The sequence below is a fragment of the Amblyomma mixtum genome, chromosome 9, assembly GCF_055824585.1.
Source record: "Amblyomma mixtum isolate Tamu chromosome 9, ASM5582458v1, whole genome shotgun sequence".
Lineage (NCBI taxonomy): Eukaryota > Metazoa > Arthropoda > Arachnida > Ixodida > Ixodidae > Amblyomma > Amblyomma mixtum.
In genome coordinates, this window is record NC_143020.1 from 105,269,583 (window position 1) to 105,284,367 (window position 14,785).

General features: G+C 49.3%; 1 protein-coding gene across 4 annotated transcripts in view; it reads left to right on the forward strand.

Moving 5' to 3' along the window:
* Positions 1-14,785, forward strand: part of LOC149330509 (heterogeneous nuclear ribonucleoprotein U-like protein 1) — a 29,663-nt gene that overhangs the window by 6,433 nt on the left and 8,445 nt on the right. For all 4 annotated transcript variants that reach the window (XM_089561115.1, XM_089561116.1, XM_089561117.1 and 1 more), the window contains 12 exons: positions 4,576-4,753; positions 5,959-6,013; positions 6,748-6,830; positions 7,940-8,079; positions 8,583-8,682; positions 8,839-8,951; positions 9,072-9,227; positions 10,365-10,475; positions 11,448-11,570; positions 12,225-12,353; positions 12,560-12,728; positions 13,199-13,420. In XM_089561115.1, coding sequence (XP_089417241.1) covers positions 4,576-4,753; positions 5,959-6,013; positions 6,748-6,830; positions 7,940-8,079; positions 8,583-8,682; positions 8,839-8,951; positions 9,072-9,227; positions 10,365-10,475; positions 11,448-11,570; positions 12,225-12,353; positions 12,560-12,728; positions 13,199-13,420 — 1,579 coding nt within the window. The remainder of the gene's footprint in view (positions 1-4,575; positions 4,754-5,958; positions 6,014-6,747; positions 6,831-7,939; positions 8,080-8,582; positions 8,683-8,838; positions 8,952-9,071; positions 9,228-10,364; positions 10,476-11,447; positions 11,571-12,224; positions 12,354-12,559; positions 12,729-13,198; positions 13,421-14,785) is intronic.

Here is a 14,785-nt window from a genome sequence, read left to right on the forward strand (position 1 = left end):
GCGGCTTATTCTGTTGTTGGAAAAATTAAGATGCAGCTTACAGTCACCTCTTCGGTCTCAACGTTTCATCCAGTAGGAAGAAATGACCAGATTTAAAATCTGTAAGGCACTTCCCAAAGCCACACAAAAACATTTCCGCTGTTCTGGCTGGTTATTTCATTTCAGTTCGTTCCTCGTATATGTCCGCATTGGGGTTCTACACGGCTTTCGGAATCTCAGTTACACTTGAGTCATTTTCTTCAAGAAGTTCCTGCATGAATAGATCAGCATATTTTTGCCATTTTAAAGCCCTGGTACTTGTAAAACAAGCACGTAAAGAGGCACGCATTGCAGTGCCACACGGTAGCTATCGAAAAATGTGCAGGAGTCTATATTAAAAACAGATTTCTGTTTTCATGTCGCACACCTAGCATTGAGATAGTCCAATGCAGCTTGTCTCAAGGGGTTTCCAAATATAAGCTGCAGCCATTTGTGGCACGTTGCATCCTGGCAGTAACCAACAACACTGAATGGGTTACGTTTGCTTATGGTTACGCCGTGGCCGAATAGGGTAACCAGTGATGCTGGTAGCATCCCGAGGAGCTGGTAGTTTTGAATCTTGGCTAGTGGTGGTCATGCATCCCAAGCAACATAGGTAACCGGCCCAATATTGGTAACATTGGTAATGCAATCCGTTTAGCAATATTGGAAACACATCGGCAAATTCCGGTCCTATAGTAATGCCATCCATTTGCAATTTCTTTGGAGGAGAAATTCTAGAGGCCCGTGTGCTGTGCGATGTCAGTGCACGTTAAAGAGCCCCAGGTGGTCGAAATTTCCGGGAGCCTTCCACTGCGGCGTCTCTCATAGCCTCAGTCGCTTTGGGACGTTAAACCCCATAAACCAACCAAGCAAAAGAAGGTCTGAGGCGAGGTAAAGCAGATGGAAAAAAAAAAAAAAATTGTCTGTGGCTTAGCTAAGGTTAAGCCTGGATATCTCGAAGCGAAAAGCTGCGGCGATGCTCGTAGTTTAGCTTAAGGTTTTGCTTATATGGTGCTCGGCTGCTGACCCAAAAGACGCGGGTTCAATCCCGGCCGCGGCGGCTGGAATTTCTTTGGAGGATAAATTCTAGAGGCCCGCATACTGTGCGATGTCGGTGCACGTTAAAGGGATACTGAGGCGGTTTTCGAATCAGCTAACCTTCTAGGGTTTTGAAGTACTGTCATTGCTGATCACGTCTGTGAAATTATTTTTTCGATTTTGGCTAAAACAGTGGCGCAATCACCAATTAAAAATGCGATGTTTAAATTTCCCGCGCCCCGCGCGAGCGCAGGAGAGGGGAACAGCGGAGAGGGAAACCTCGTCCATGTCGGCCAGCGTGACGTCATGTTGAGGAGCCGGGGATGCTTCGGCGCACCCGAGCGTGCTTTCAGCGCGCGTTGTTTCTCGTGCTGCATGCGTTGTTCCTCGTACTACCTGCGTTGTGACGTACAAAGCGTGTCAGCCGACCTTGAAAATCAGATTCAACACGAGGTACTACTCTGCGTTCGTGTCCACGAACAACTACGGCCGCGACTGTGTCGTCTTCCACTGTTTTCCGCAAGATCACAAGCTCGCAGCGCAACCGCTCGCTGCTGTGACGAAGAATTCAAGCCGACTAAAGCAAGCTTACTCTGCTCGAAACACTTTTGCAAGAGCGGCTACAGGCAGAGCTTGTCCTAGTGTGATCTCTGGAGATTTCTGTCGAAAAGCCGCGGCTGAACCATGACACAGTTCCATTGATTTCCTCGCGCATAAGAGGCGTGTCACCATTCCGAAGAAGCGCCTCTTTTAAAAGTAGAAACATGCTCACTTAGCCCCTGAAGAAACCTTATAGAGGCTTAAGCACGTGTCGCTCTCCTCAGCTTAGGTGCGGCCAGACCACCTGAGACGTGCTCAGCAAGGCTCGGTTAGTGATTTTATACTCGGTTCGACGTGTCCAAGCAAGCAAGCAAGCATCGAAGCTCTTCATATGTGGCATCTCGTTTAATCCTAGCTAAGCAATTAAAATGAAAGCGTTCGACGTTGATTTCGGATGCAAATTTATGAGAGAAATGAATGCCAACCGAGTTTTTGCATAAAAACACTGCAACCTTACTCGGTTTCTTCATCAAGTTGTGGCAGCGGGCGAGTTGCAACTAGCTTGGCTTTTAAACACACATACCGTATTCACTCGCATAATAGGCACACTTTTTTTTCCAGAAAATCCGGCTCAAAGTTCGGGGTGCGCCTATTACGCGGGGTAAAATTTCCGGAAATTTTTCGACTCTCAAAATTGAACACACCGCGTAAACGCACTCGTGTACGGGCCGCACCCCGTTTTCCCGAAGAAAATATTAAAAAAAAAAAGATCCGTGTAAGGGCCGCACCTAAACTTTCCACGACCCACGCGGGAATAGCCTTTGGAATGCACGCGCCGGGGCCTCTGCGATCTGCTCCGGCTGCGCGCAACGGGCGCTTGAGCGTGGAGGCCACACACGCGCACAGGAGCTTCCAGACGCCACCCACGGAGGGCGCCCGAGGTAGAGCTTATCATCATCATCAACGTTTTCCTTCGCCGCGTTTTCCTTCGCTGCAAGCTTTCGCTATCTATATCGCCATCAGCATCTCCAGCTCGTTTTTTTTTTGTTTAGTTTTTTTGTTGCTGTCAAGTGCCGGGTTCTGCAGTAGCGGGTTCTGCAGTAGCGCGATAGTTCATCGTGGTTTATGGCTGTGCCGCAGCTTATCATCAACGTTTTCCTTCGCCATATCGCTATCCATATCGCCATCAGCATCTCCAGCTCGTTTTTTTTTTTTTTGTTTTTTTTCTTGCTGCTGTCAAGTGCCGGGGTCTGCGGTAGCGCGATAGTTCATCATGGTTTATGGCTTTGCCGAGGAGCGTTGCTGTTTTAGCTCGACGGCCAAGCACCTTAACAGCTACACGGCTGGGAGTTTGCTCTCGAACACGGCTAGAACACGGCTAGCGTGCGGCAGGTCGGAAAATACGACGTGGCCGAGAAGTGGGGCAGTTGGGACTGCGGCGTCCCTAAATTTTCGTACGCGACTCCAAGCGCCGACGTTTTCGCGGGCCTAAGTCGGCAATGTTTCCGGCTGGAGATGAAGCTTTCCAAACAGACGTTTAAAGTGAGCATCCCTGAAAACTGTGTGCGGCTGTTCTACGCGATGTCGTTGTACGTGCTGTGGGTCCGCAGCAGCACTAGTGAGGACTAGTAGTCAGTTCAGCGAAAACTTTGTTAAAATAAAGATTGGGGAGCGGGGGGTGGCGAGGTGTCGGCTTGCAATCGTGTAAATACAGTATTGATCACAGTGCCAAGTTCGGGGTGCGCCTTTTATGCGCGGAAATAAAAAAAATCTGATTTTTCGCGCCCAAACTAGGGGTGCGCCTATTATGCGAGTGCGCCTATTATGCGAGTAAATACGGTATAGTTGGCAACTACTTCACTGAACCTAAACTGCAAATCTAGGAAGGGCAAACGTTTCCGAGGCAGCGATTAATATTTTCTGGCATCTGCTGAACGCGCCAGGAGTGAAGCGTATTTGTGCGCGTATTTGGCTTGGTTTCCAGCGCACCATGATTGCGTCACTATCTTGTGGTCACATGCCTCGCAGTGCTTGGCCACTGCGCTTCGCTAATTTTGACACCAACTTTGTGCTCCTTCATCGTTTCCTTGAAATACTTTCTTGCCCCAACCTGAAACGCCGGGTACTGAGAACAGGATTTTTTGTACACAGTGCTTTGGGCTTTTACTTTAGGATGACGCTCTTCCGGGCGAGCCAGGAGGCGTCCGGTGGTGGTAATTGACTTGAGTATTGTTCGCACCCCTTCCTTTCCGAGAATACGAGCCGAGGTTGTGCTGGCACCTTTTACGCAAGGTCTGCATCGCGTCTTTGACGCTGGCGTATGCTTGTGCTAGGCATAGAATTTTTTGCTTGTGTCTTTTTTGGTTTCAGGGGATACGTGGAATGAGCAAACTGTAGTATCCTTTTCTTCGGTGGTCAGTAAAAAAAAATACTCGCCGTATTCGCTTTTACAACGACACGGAAAGCTGCGATCTGCCCTCAACGCAGCGCCGGATCCGCATCGGCAGCTTCTCCAGTCCTCAAAGTGACGTCACGACCTCTCTTGACCAATCACGGGCGGCGGCGCGCCGCGCGGCATGCCCCGCGGCACAGGCCGCATATTTCGGCTAAAAAAGGCAATTCGCGCTTGTTTTTGCCTTATTTGGATGCGATATTCCAGTATACAGCATGAAAAACTATAGGATGCCGCTGCCAGCCCGATTTTCAGAAAAAGTGCTTCAGTCTCTCTTTAAAGAACCCCTGGTGTTCGAAATTTCCGGAGCCCTCCACTACGGCGTCTCTCATAGCCTCAGTCGCTTTGGGACGTAACCCCATAAACGAAACCCATTTGCAATATCGGCACAATATTGGAAACACATTGGTAAAGCCAGTCCTATAGTAAGGCCATCTGTTTGCAACATTGGGCCGATCACCTGTGCTGCTGGGGTGGCTGGTGGCGGATCGTGATGGTCCCCCGAATTCTCCCCCCTCTGTCAGGAGGAGGCGGTGAAGGAGGAGCCCATTGAAGAGGACGGCCCCTCGGCCATGGAGGCTGTGCAGGTGAAGCAGGAGCCGGCGGAGGACAAAACGACGGCCCCCACACCTGCCCTGCAGGTGAATGGCGAGCAGCAGCAGGTGAAGGAGGAGCAGTTGGCAGGTGGCGACGCCGGCAGGGGTGAGCATCCTGCCCCTCTCTCTGTCTCGCTATCTCTCTCCCTATCTTTGGTGGGGTGGCAGTGCTTATTGAATGCAAGAAAAGTGGGGAAAAAATTCAGGGGGCACTTTGACTGTCTAAGGTGCGTAGAGGCGAAAGCGTTTTCCGCACCACTTCGACTGCCTGTGTGGCACTGGTGACGTCACCACTGGATGAGGTCACACATAATTAAGTGCTAATTAATAAGTAATGATAAAATTACTAACCCATGGATAATTGCTGATTAATGACTAAATACTAATTAATGACTCTTAAAGAGCTTAGCCTTTAGGAGCGGAATACGACAGCTTGTTGTATAAAACTCCACCACCCGTTCTGGGCCCAACACTTTTTGGAGAAAGGAAATGCCGCAGAAATGCATGGTAGAGGAAGGGACGAAGTGGGAGCAAAAGAAGAAAGAGGGAGAAAGGGGCTGTAATGAAGAAGTATTTGAGGAAAGGAAATTAAGCAGTAACCGTCCCACATATCTCGGTGGACACCTGTCGTCCAGGCACTGGATGTAATGGACAGATGGCAGAATGAGCCGTTAAAGGCTTTCGCCTTAAAAGGATCTGGCATCCTTAGCGGCACTGAGGAATCCATTCTATGAATGCATTACATAGGTGTGAGGCCCATTTTTATAGTCGACATGTAGTGTAGTGTTCCATTATCTCTTTTTTTTTTTGTAACTTAATTTTTTGACAATGATACGCATTACGTGGCTTCAGTAAACAAAGGTTCTTTTTGTGGGCTTGTCTCAGTTCACAGTTAAATGTAACTGATGACACTGAAGTGCAGTTTTGGTGTTTGTTGCTCTTTGCACTCTTGTAACTTGGGGTGGTGGGGTGCTGGAGTGTGGAGAAGCGCCAGCATGTGTACCATGTTGGGCTGTCGGGTTGCTGCATGTATGTGCCGGATGAATCGTGAGGGCATTGCGTTACCTCGGGAGATTCGGAAGGTGTCGGAAATGAAGGTTTCGAAATTGAAGCAGTCTATTGTATTGATGCACCGAGCGGGGAAATTCACATCCTCTAAAAGAAAACTGCCGACAGCCTCTCTAGTCGGCAGCCATGGATTGTGTTCATTGTCGTGGCTGCCGTTGGCACTCGCTCTTGCCACTGCAGGGGCCCTCAGTGTCAAACTGGTTGCGTGTGTGCTGTGCCCTCATACCCCTCCTTCACCCACAGGCGATGCTGTCCAGCCAGGCAAACGCAAGAGGTCGCCGAGTCCCCAGCGGATCAGGTGGGTCTGTTTGCATCACCACACCCGTGCTTGCTGGGGACACACAAAGCTTTGGCAGTTGGAGAGAGTGCTATAGTCTATAGGAGAGGTGTCCCTTTTTGGGCTGGAAGGCTGGCAGGTAGACCAGCCTACCAATGCACCCATTCTTTTTGTTGGAGAGCGGGTGGGGCTTGTATTCTCGCATTTTATTTAATAGGGAATGAGTGGGTAAAGTTTCTGCTTTTGTGACCAAATTTTTCCTTTTGGGGGGGGGGGGGGGGGGGGGTGAGGTGAGGATGAGATTTTTATGGCACATATCGGGAGCGTTGGCACTGAACCTGCTAGAATTAACTTTCCATATTCTTCTGCGATGGTGCTGACATTTAGAGCTTGCAGCGGTCACTGCAGCAAGGCAATTCAAGCACCGTTAGAGCTGCTTTTGGCAACCTTTCTATTCATTTGATCTGTTACGTGGGAGGGGCTCTTTGCAGAAGCAGATTGGTTGCAGCAACAATGTGTGTGCGATAAGTGTCCACGGAAGCCTGGCAGGTGTGTTCAGTTGTGATAACGAAAGCGTGTGGGTGATAAGATTCGAGTGGCTTCTCTCTGTCTGGACGCTGCTTGTCTGTCTGTGGTTTGTTCTGGTACAATGAGGTGTGTTACGGTTGTCGCTCCCTTTGAGGGGTGAAGTGAACCCTTTTTTTCCTCGTTTTGTGCGCTAGTCTAAAGGGGGACATCTGTTCCGTGCATTGCAGGCCAAAATCCCCGCCACCGGCTGTGAAGGTAGAAGAATTTCCAGAGGACACCTTTGATGTCACGCTCGTCACACTTGATACATGTGAGTGTTTTATCCGTGCACGTGTCTTTTCTCATCGATGTGCTATGCGTTTTGAACTTGCCAGCACTGATCACGTGTGAGCTGCGGTTGACAAGCTGCGGTTGACAAGGAACTGCAGCTGCTGCCACAGTCGCATTACTAACGCGCTCGTGAAACGGTTCTCTGTTTTTACAACTGAGTGACGGTGACTTTGCTGCGCACGTTTGTTGGGTGATTTTTACCTACATTTGTTTCGCATTTTAATTTCGTTTCTGCACTGCACTTTCTCAAGTTTTCGTGCAGTAACTGCATGCAGCGAAAAATTTTAGAAAAATTTTAGAATTTTTTTAGTTTCGCTGTATCCAGTTTTGACTGTATTGGCCTTGAACAATAATTTCTGAGAAATTGGCTGTCACCATGATCCGGTTGAAATTTCATTCCAGAAGCCACCTCGTGTTGGTTTCTGTGTAGGTGTCTTTGAAACAAAATATTAAGTTTGGGTTGATGTTCAGCTCTTCCTTTTTACAGCCATGCGTGCAGAGCACGTAAATGTGCGCATTTGCATATTTGCATTGTGACTGCAATTCCGAGATCAAAGTGCACTGATAAGCAAGCGTTTGAACTGCATCTCTGAAATTTCCAGTGTCCCCCTTGCTGGCAAAATTTGTTTGCAGGACTGTGTTTCAGCTGCTATCGATGAGTGACCGCTAGTATATGGCTTAGTCAACGTAAAGCGCGGGTGCTTCCAATTTTTTTAGCCTTGAGGGTGGGAGGGGGAATGCCATTCAGCGACTTTCAAAGGGTGCTAACGAAGCCCTGTTTGCATGGCCACTGGTAATAGTGGTGAATTCTGTTAAAGCTGACTGTCTGTGTAGTGAAATTGCCCGTTCTGATTAGTCCTAAAATAAAGTAGTTAAAAACAAGGGTTGGATGGGTTTGGGGAATGCATGGGCCCATGTGCTCCGGGCACCTGCAAAAACACTGCCAGGAAAACGCAGGGATTGCGTGGAACCCTGTTTGAGAGCCCTTGATGTTCAGTAATTGCTAGGAGATTGGAAGTTGTGGGAGCGGATGCGGTACCGCCCGCTGTCAGTCAGCCTGACTGTTTGTGTTTTTCCCCCCTCTGGCAGACAACTCTGACCTGAACCTGTGCATCGAGGAGAGCCGGTACGAGGCGGAGTCCCTCAGCCAGCATGGCTTCGGCCTCATGTGGGCTGGGGCACGGGCCACGTTCGGCGCCAACAAGGGGAAGATCTGCTTCGAGACCAAGGCAAGTGCTGCCTGTGGCAAAGGAGGCGTCGATTTCTGGATTCGCAGTTCTTGGCAACTACTGTAAAGGCCCTGGTACAAGCACCCAAAATCGCAGGCATTAAAAATGTCCGTTGCACTGCAGTAAAAGCTCGTTGATTCAAGCTAATGAAGTGAACAGGATATGCGGTGCACCGTGATCGGCACGAGCTTTTACTGTCTCATTCAAGGGATCACAAATTTTTCAAATTGTCAGAGGAGTTGTTGGTTTTTCTGTATTACTTGCATTTGCAGCAACCATCTATTACTTTTCGCTGTGTAACACATCAGTTTTGACTGTCTTAGCGGGGTCCATTTACTTCTGTCCACGACTGTATGGCCAGTACCAACTAAAAAGCCCAGTTTTTCTTATTGGTGAAACTGCGCGTTTCTAGTTACTTTGACTTTTTTTTGTCCCGCGACGAACAAAACTGTCTTGCGATGGCTAGAACTGATGTGGGTTTTTGTGTTGGTGCCCCCCAACAGATTACAAAGTACCTGGACGTCTCGCACCTTCCCTCAGACGAGCCCACCCCCAATGTGGCACGTGTGGGTTTCTCCGTCGAGGAATCATCTATGCAGTTAGGTGGGTGCCTTTCAAGTACTTTCCTCCCATGCGAGTGACTTTGGACTGCCTGTCATTGAGTTGGCCGTGCAGGCCAGGCAATTTTCTTTTTAGTTTTTTAATGGAATGTGTGTGTGTGCACATGTCATTAACAGCCTGTCCTTGCCCCCTCCCCAGGTGAGGAGCCCCTATCATACGGCTATGGTGGCACGGGCAAGATCTCAGTGGACTGCAAGTTCAAGGACTACGGGGAGCCCTTTGCGGAAGGAGACGTCATTCTGGGCATGGCGGTAGGCACTCTCTCTCTCTCGACTGCTGCGTTGACTTGCGTGAGGCTGCACATACAGCAGGATGTTGTGTTTGTGGGCGTATGCCTGAGTGGCATTCCTCTACCTGTCTTTCTCCCCCAGGACTTGGACAGTGACCCTGTGCGGCTGTCGTTTGCCAAGAACGGCCGGGACCTGGGCACGGCCTTTGAGGTCCCCCGGGAGACGCTCAAGGGACGGGCGCTCTTCCCCCACGTCCTGGTCAAGAACTGCGCCTTCCAGTGCAACTTTGGACAGCTGGTGAGTGCGAGCAAGTGTGCACGTTTTTTTGGTCCGCTTTGCATGCTGGCTCGCCAACCAGTGAACGCGAGGAGTCGTGACTGACAGCGGCAGCCACTGTCGGTCGAAAGCTTGGTCCTTGCCAAGCGTGAAGCTTGTCTTCACACGTCTTGACAGTGAAAAAGGTCGCATAATTGTGTGGAGATTGAATACGGACTCATCTGAACAGAACGGCGCACTTGGTGTACAGCTTTCTTGGAACTTCCTTGTTGAGCAGCAATTTGTTTCGGCTTCGGGCTCAAGCCTGGCATAACCAGGGGACTGGGCCCGGTTACTGTAGTGGTGGGTCAAGTAATGCATGTCTCGTAGCGGCGAGAAAACTCCCAACTTGTACCTCATTTACTTGATCGTAATGCGCACCCGTTTTTCACAGAAAAAAAGTGCAATGCCTTCGATTGTAACACGCACCGGATTTTCATGCTTCGATAAAAAGTTAACCTTCTTCTCACTTGGAACAGCCAGCCTTTATTGCAACCACTGATTTCATGGAATGAATGACTGCCACTGCTTCTACCCTCTCCGCATTGGGACAGAGCATTTCATCTATGGTGCTGTCTGTGACATTTATTGAAGGCCTTGTCGATCATGACAGACGGCATCATGCTCCATGCATTCTGCACCCATTCCTCAAAAGTCCTGCAGCAAGTCGCGCTTCATCCTGTGGCTTGGGTGTTTCTGGAAACCGGTCCTCTTTCAACCCGCTGAAAGCCCTCAGGGTTGGCTTGCTGGTGAAAATCTTGGGACGCAGTCAGATTTCCTGTTGCCTCCGCGCACAAGGTCACCTTTCTTTTTTGCAACCGGGTGTCGGGCTGAACTCTGCGCCATTGCAGCCTGCTCTTCCGCGTTGATTGAAGTCTAGGGTGGAGGGACACTTCGATGTTAGCAAATCCTCTCGGTATCTGCCGCTGCGGTAGGCAGTATGGCGATGTCAATGCGCAAATATGCTAAGCCGCCATTTTGTCGCACCGATGACGTTGCGGATGTGGTTTCGTTTTTGTGCTCACTTCTGACAAGTATGTCATTCTTAGGTTCTTTTTTTCTGAAATGAAAGGTGCACGACAGAATGGTAAATGGTGGCATTGTGTGGGATGTGCGCAGGCGGAGCCGTGGTTCAAGCCTCCAGACTCGAGCTACACGTTCATCGCATGTGTGCCACTGGACGAGAGGATACGTGGCACAGTGGGACCAAAGAAGAAGGCCGATTGTGAGGTGCGTGTGTTATCCAGATGTGCACCCACAAAGCGTTCACACACATGCGACGTGTGTGTGTGTGTGTGTGTGCGTGCGTGCGTGCGTGCGTGTGTGTGTGTGTGTGTGTGTGTTTTCGGTGCATTCTGAGAACGATCATTATTACTGCTTTGTGGTCACTCCCTGTGCTAATGGTGCACAGGTCTGGAGTAACCGGGAGGCAAGGTGTCAGTGAAATGACATTGGCTAAGCACTGTGTAAAGAGGGCAGTCTCAATATTTTTTTAGCCCCTAGAAGGGTGGGGGAATCTCAGCAAATTCTTTAAAGGTGCTGAGCAGCTTCATATGCCTGCCTGACATGGATACGAAAAGAAATGTGCATACGCATTCTTCGGAAATATGTCCGAATTTAAATTGCAATCGCGGGCTGTACAGGGAAATAGTTTGGGCTACAGGAATTTAGAGCGCGATTACAGTTCCAAAGTAGAATGGGTAAATGGAAGATGAGTCTGGAGCCGTGCCCAAATCTAGGGGCTCAGGGAAATAGTTAACCCAGTTAGGGAACCCCTGTTTTCGAGTTGTGCAGCGAGCCCTGGGTTGTATTCTTTGATCTGCACCTTATGTTAGCTCAGCCGCGGGATCTCGTAAACTCAAGCTTTTAACGGTGAGCCTACAAGGTGCTGTAGCTCTATCATTGTCTCTGGAGGTCTTTTGGGCTCACTTGTATGTGTTTAGTAGCAGCCCGTCAGAGAACGGAGGAGGCTCAAGGTGGAGAGAACGTTGTTCTGCCATTTTTAGGGTATTCGGGCAGCTCTTGCGGGTTGGAAAAGTGTGAATGGTGGTCCTGTAATGGGAGCGGGTGCACACCGTGACGTGCGCACCGGCCTTGGTCAGTTGAGCATTGCCTCGGGGCTGCCCTCATTCCCGTGGGACATTTCTTTGTACCTGGAGCTGGCAGTTGGCACAGTGTTATCTCCCACCTCCTCCTCCTCAGATGGTCATGATGTGCGGCCTGCCTGGCTGTGGCAAGACGACATGGGCCAACGAGTACACGGCCAAGTTCCCCGAGCGCAAGTACAACATCCTGGGCACCAACAACATCATCGACAAGATGAAGGTGCGTGGCTGGGCACAAGCAGGAGTGGCAGCATGCTTTTGGAGAGGGTCTACTCAGGGTCTATGTTCACTTCTATGTTTCTTGCCCAAAATGCCACTCTTGCTGGCTTTGCTTGAAAGAAGGGTTCACGGTGGTGAACTTCTTGGGGTTGCGTGAGCATCAGGCCATCCTTTTTGCAATTTACAGGGAAAGCCGGTATGGCTTTGTGCAAGCCATTTAGTAAAAGGAATTTGGGGGGTACAGTGACAGCCATGTTACTCATTAGGTGGACTATGTCATTACTATCGGGCGCTGTATCTTCAGAGGGTCACAACTTAGGAGCACAAAACGTCTGCCAGTAAAGTGGTCTAGCAACCTGTTTTGCTCTGGACATTTTGTTCATGTCGGGTGCTATTGTTTCATCCGCACTTTTGATTCGTTGTGTATTTGAAGCATTCGCCGGAGCTGCGCCGAATTGTTACAAAAATCCATGTCGCCGCATTAAAGGGGGGATGGGCAGTCGGGACTCCCCCGCTGTAGTCTGGGAGAAATTGAACAGGGAAAGTGACAGTCTCATGTGAGAGCCGCATCCCATCAAAACTGCAGCTCTTACACAAGTGCATACTGTTAAGTTTTGGAGGTGGTAACGGGTGGCCGCATTTCACTGATCCGCAGGTCATGGGCCTGCCCCGAAAGCGGAACTACTCCGGCCGGTGGGACGTGCTCATCGAGAAGTCCACCAAGTGTCTCAACAAGCTGCTCGAGCTGTCGTCGAAGACTCCGCGCAACTACATCCTGGACCAGGTAAGGAGGGAGGAGGCGCCACTTTGCTGGAGATCTCTCTCTCTCTCTCTCTCTCTGGTTGCTACGAGAGAACCACCTCTCAGTGTGTACTCCCCCCCCCCTCTTGTCAGAACCTCATTTTGGCGCCGGGGATTGTTCTCTTCTTCTCTTGTCACGGCCGGGCGGAACTTGCTGACCGGGCTGTGTGTGCGTACTGCTCGTTTCAGACGAATGTGTACCCGAGCGCCCAGCGGCGTAAGATGCGCCCCTTCGAGGGCTTCAAGCGCCGAGCCGTAGTGATAGTGCCCACGGATGAGGAGTTCATCAGGCGGTGTCAAAAGCGGGAGAAAGAGGAAGGCAAGGACGTGCCGGACAGTGCCGTCCTAGAGATGAAAGGTGCACACCGTTCCACACTCCTCACACGCAGTGTAATCAATCCTGCCGGCAGTGGCACTCCGGCCTGAGAGGGTCCTTGTGTGGTGTTTGACACCCGCTTGGCATCTTTGAGCCCTTGGGAGGAAGTCTGCCCCTACAAGGTTCTCTCAAGCCTGGGCGCTTGAATCTCTTTGTCAGTAGTAGTGCTCTGTTGTCAAGTCGGTTTCCTGTGTAAGTCGAGGTGTATGCTAGTGCCTCGTGTGTCGAGATGTGTGCACTTTACTCTAGACCTTGCCCCCAGCAGTGTCAGGTTTGAGCATGCACTCTTGCACGTGATTGCTAGTTAGTCTTTGTCAAGTTGGCGGCTGTTTTTCCCGTCTAGTTTCGGTTGCCTCTGTGATGTGTTACATGCACTGTGGTTTGTGTGAGCGTGGCGTGGAGTCTGTTTATGCCAAAAGTGGCCCCTCCTCTCTCCTGGTGCTGTCGCGTAGCCAACTTTGTGATGCCCGAGCAAGGGAGCCTGTTTGACGAGGTGATCTTCACGGAGCTCCCGCGGGAGGAGGCGGAGCCTCTCGTGAAGAAGTACAACGAGGAGGGTCGGGCGGTGTGCGGGCCTCCGCAGTCGCGCTTCCGCCAGGGTGGAGGCGGCTTCAACGACCACCGTGGCGGCGGCGGATTCAATGACCGTGGCGGATTCAGGCCACCTTACCGTGGTGAGTCTCGGCTGCCCTGGATCCCGATGAGTAGTGCTGGCAGTAGTGGGTTCAGCGCTTTGCGGGACCTCTCTAGTTAGAAGCACTCAAATCAAGGGCATGTGACCATTTTAAGTTTCAAATAGTTTGCAAATAGTGTTCGGTGCAACCTGGTTCGCACAAGGCCCACCGCCGGTAGCACCTGCCATCGCTTGGATGTGGCGAATCGCTTAAGGGGACACAGGTCTTAGAGAGCAAAAAATGACCAAAAAATCGACTTTTAAGAAATGAGATTTGTAGAATCCACAGCTATTATTTTCCAACTGTACCAGTTTTTTCCTTCAAGAAATCAACATTTTGACCATAATATTAAATTTAGATCATCGTGTGGGGTGAATTTATGCAGGAACAGACAATTTGATGACATGAAAATTTTGAAAATCTGGCTGCCTTAGTATGTTGATGTCTCAACATCTAGGACAAATAGAGATGTAACATTGTTTGCTAATGGAAGCTGAAGGCACAGTGTGTGCAATAATCGAAGCAGATCTGTTCAATCACACTTCAAAAATTTGTAACTTCACAAAGTTTATCATTGCATTACATTCACACCTTGAACACTGATATTCCAGGTGCAGTAAAATTACTAATGAGGGTAAAATGATAAAATGGTATTGATTATTGCACTCTTTACTCATCATACTATGTAGCCGTGGATTAAAAATGATTTTTATTGAGCAGTTTCGTTTACACCGAGGTACTAATGAATGACTAATCAAAACTAATTATCTTGGGAACCGATTAATTTATAAGAAAGGCAATTTCATTGTTGAAATCAGTTTTAAAAACTGAGCAAGGTGGGGCCATTTTATCAGGATTGGACTCAAAATAAGGAAAATGGGTCTAAGACCAGTGTCCCCGCTTAACCGCTTCACCACTGTGCCAGGAGGGGTATTAGTACTCCCAGGGATCTATGAATATAGAGAGTGACCTTCTGTGTATGTGGGAACTAACCCATTACGCTATCGCGTCATACTATTATGGTGGAGCCTAAGTATCCCCTGCAACATTTTTTTTTATTCGGATGTGAATTTTGAAGGTGTGGCCATAAAACCGCCCTTTTTGTTTTCTCTCTCACTTGTTTAGTCCAAAACAGGACGCAGCGAAATGTGGGTCTTGAAATTAATATTTTTATTAAAGACATTGTAATGAAATTATGTCGGTATGTGTTTCTCTTCCTGTTTTAAAAAATATAATTAGTTCTGAAGCCTATTGAGTTAACATTGTTAAGGGTCATTTAGGCATTTTCTTTCTGCATTCTTTGGTTTCGATTGAAATGGAGCTGTAGCAGAAGACCTGCCATCTGTAGCTATTCTAATTATATTG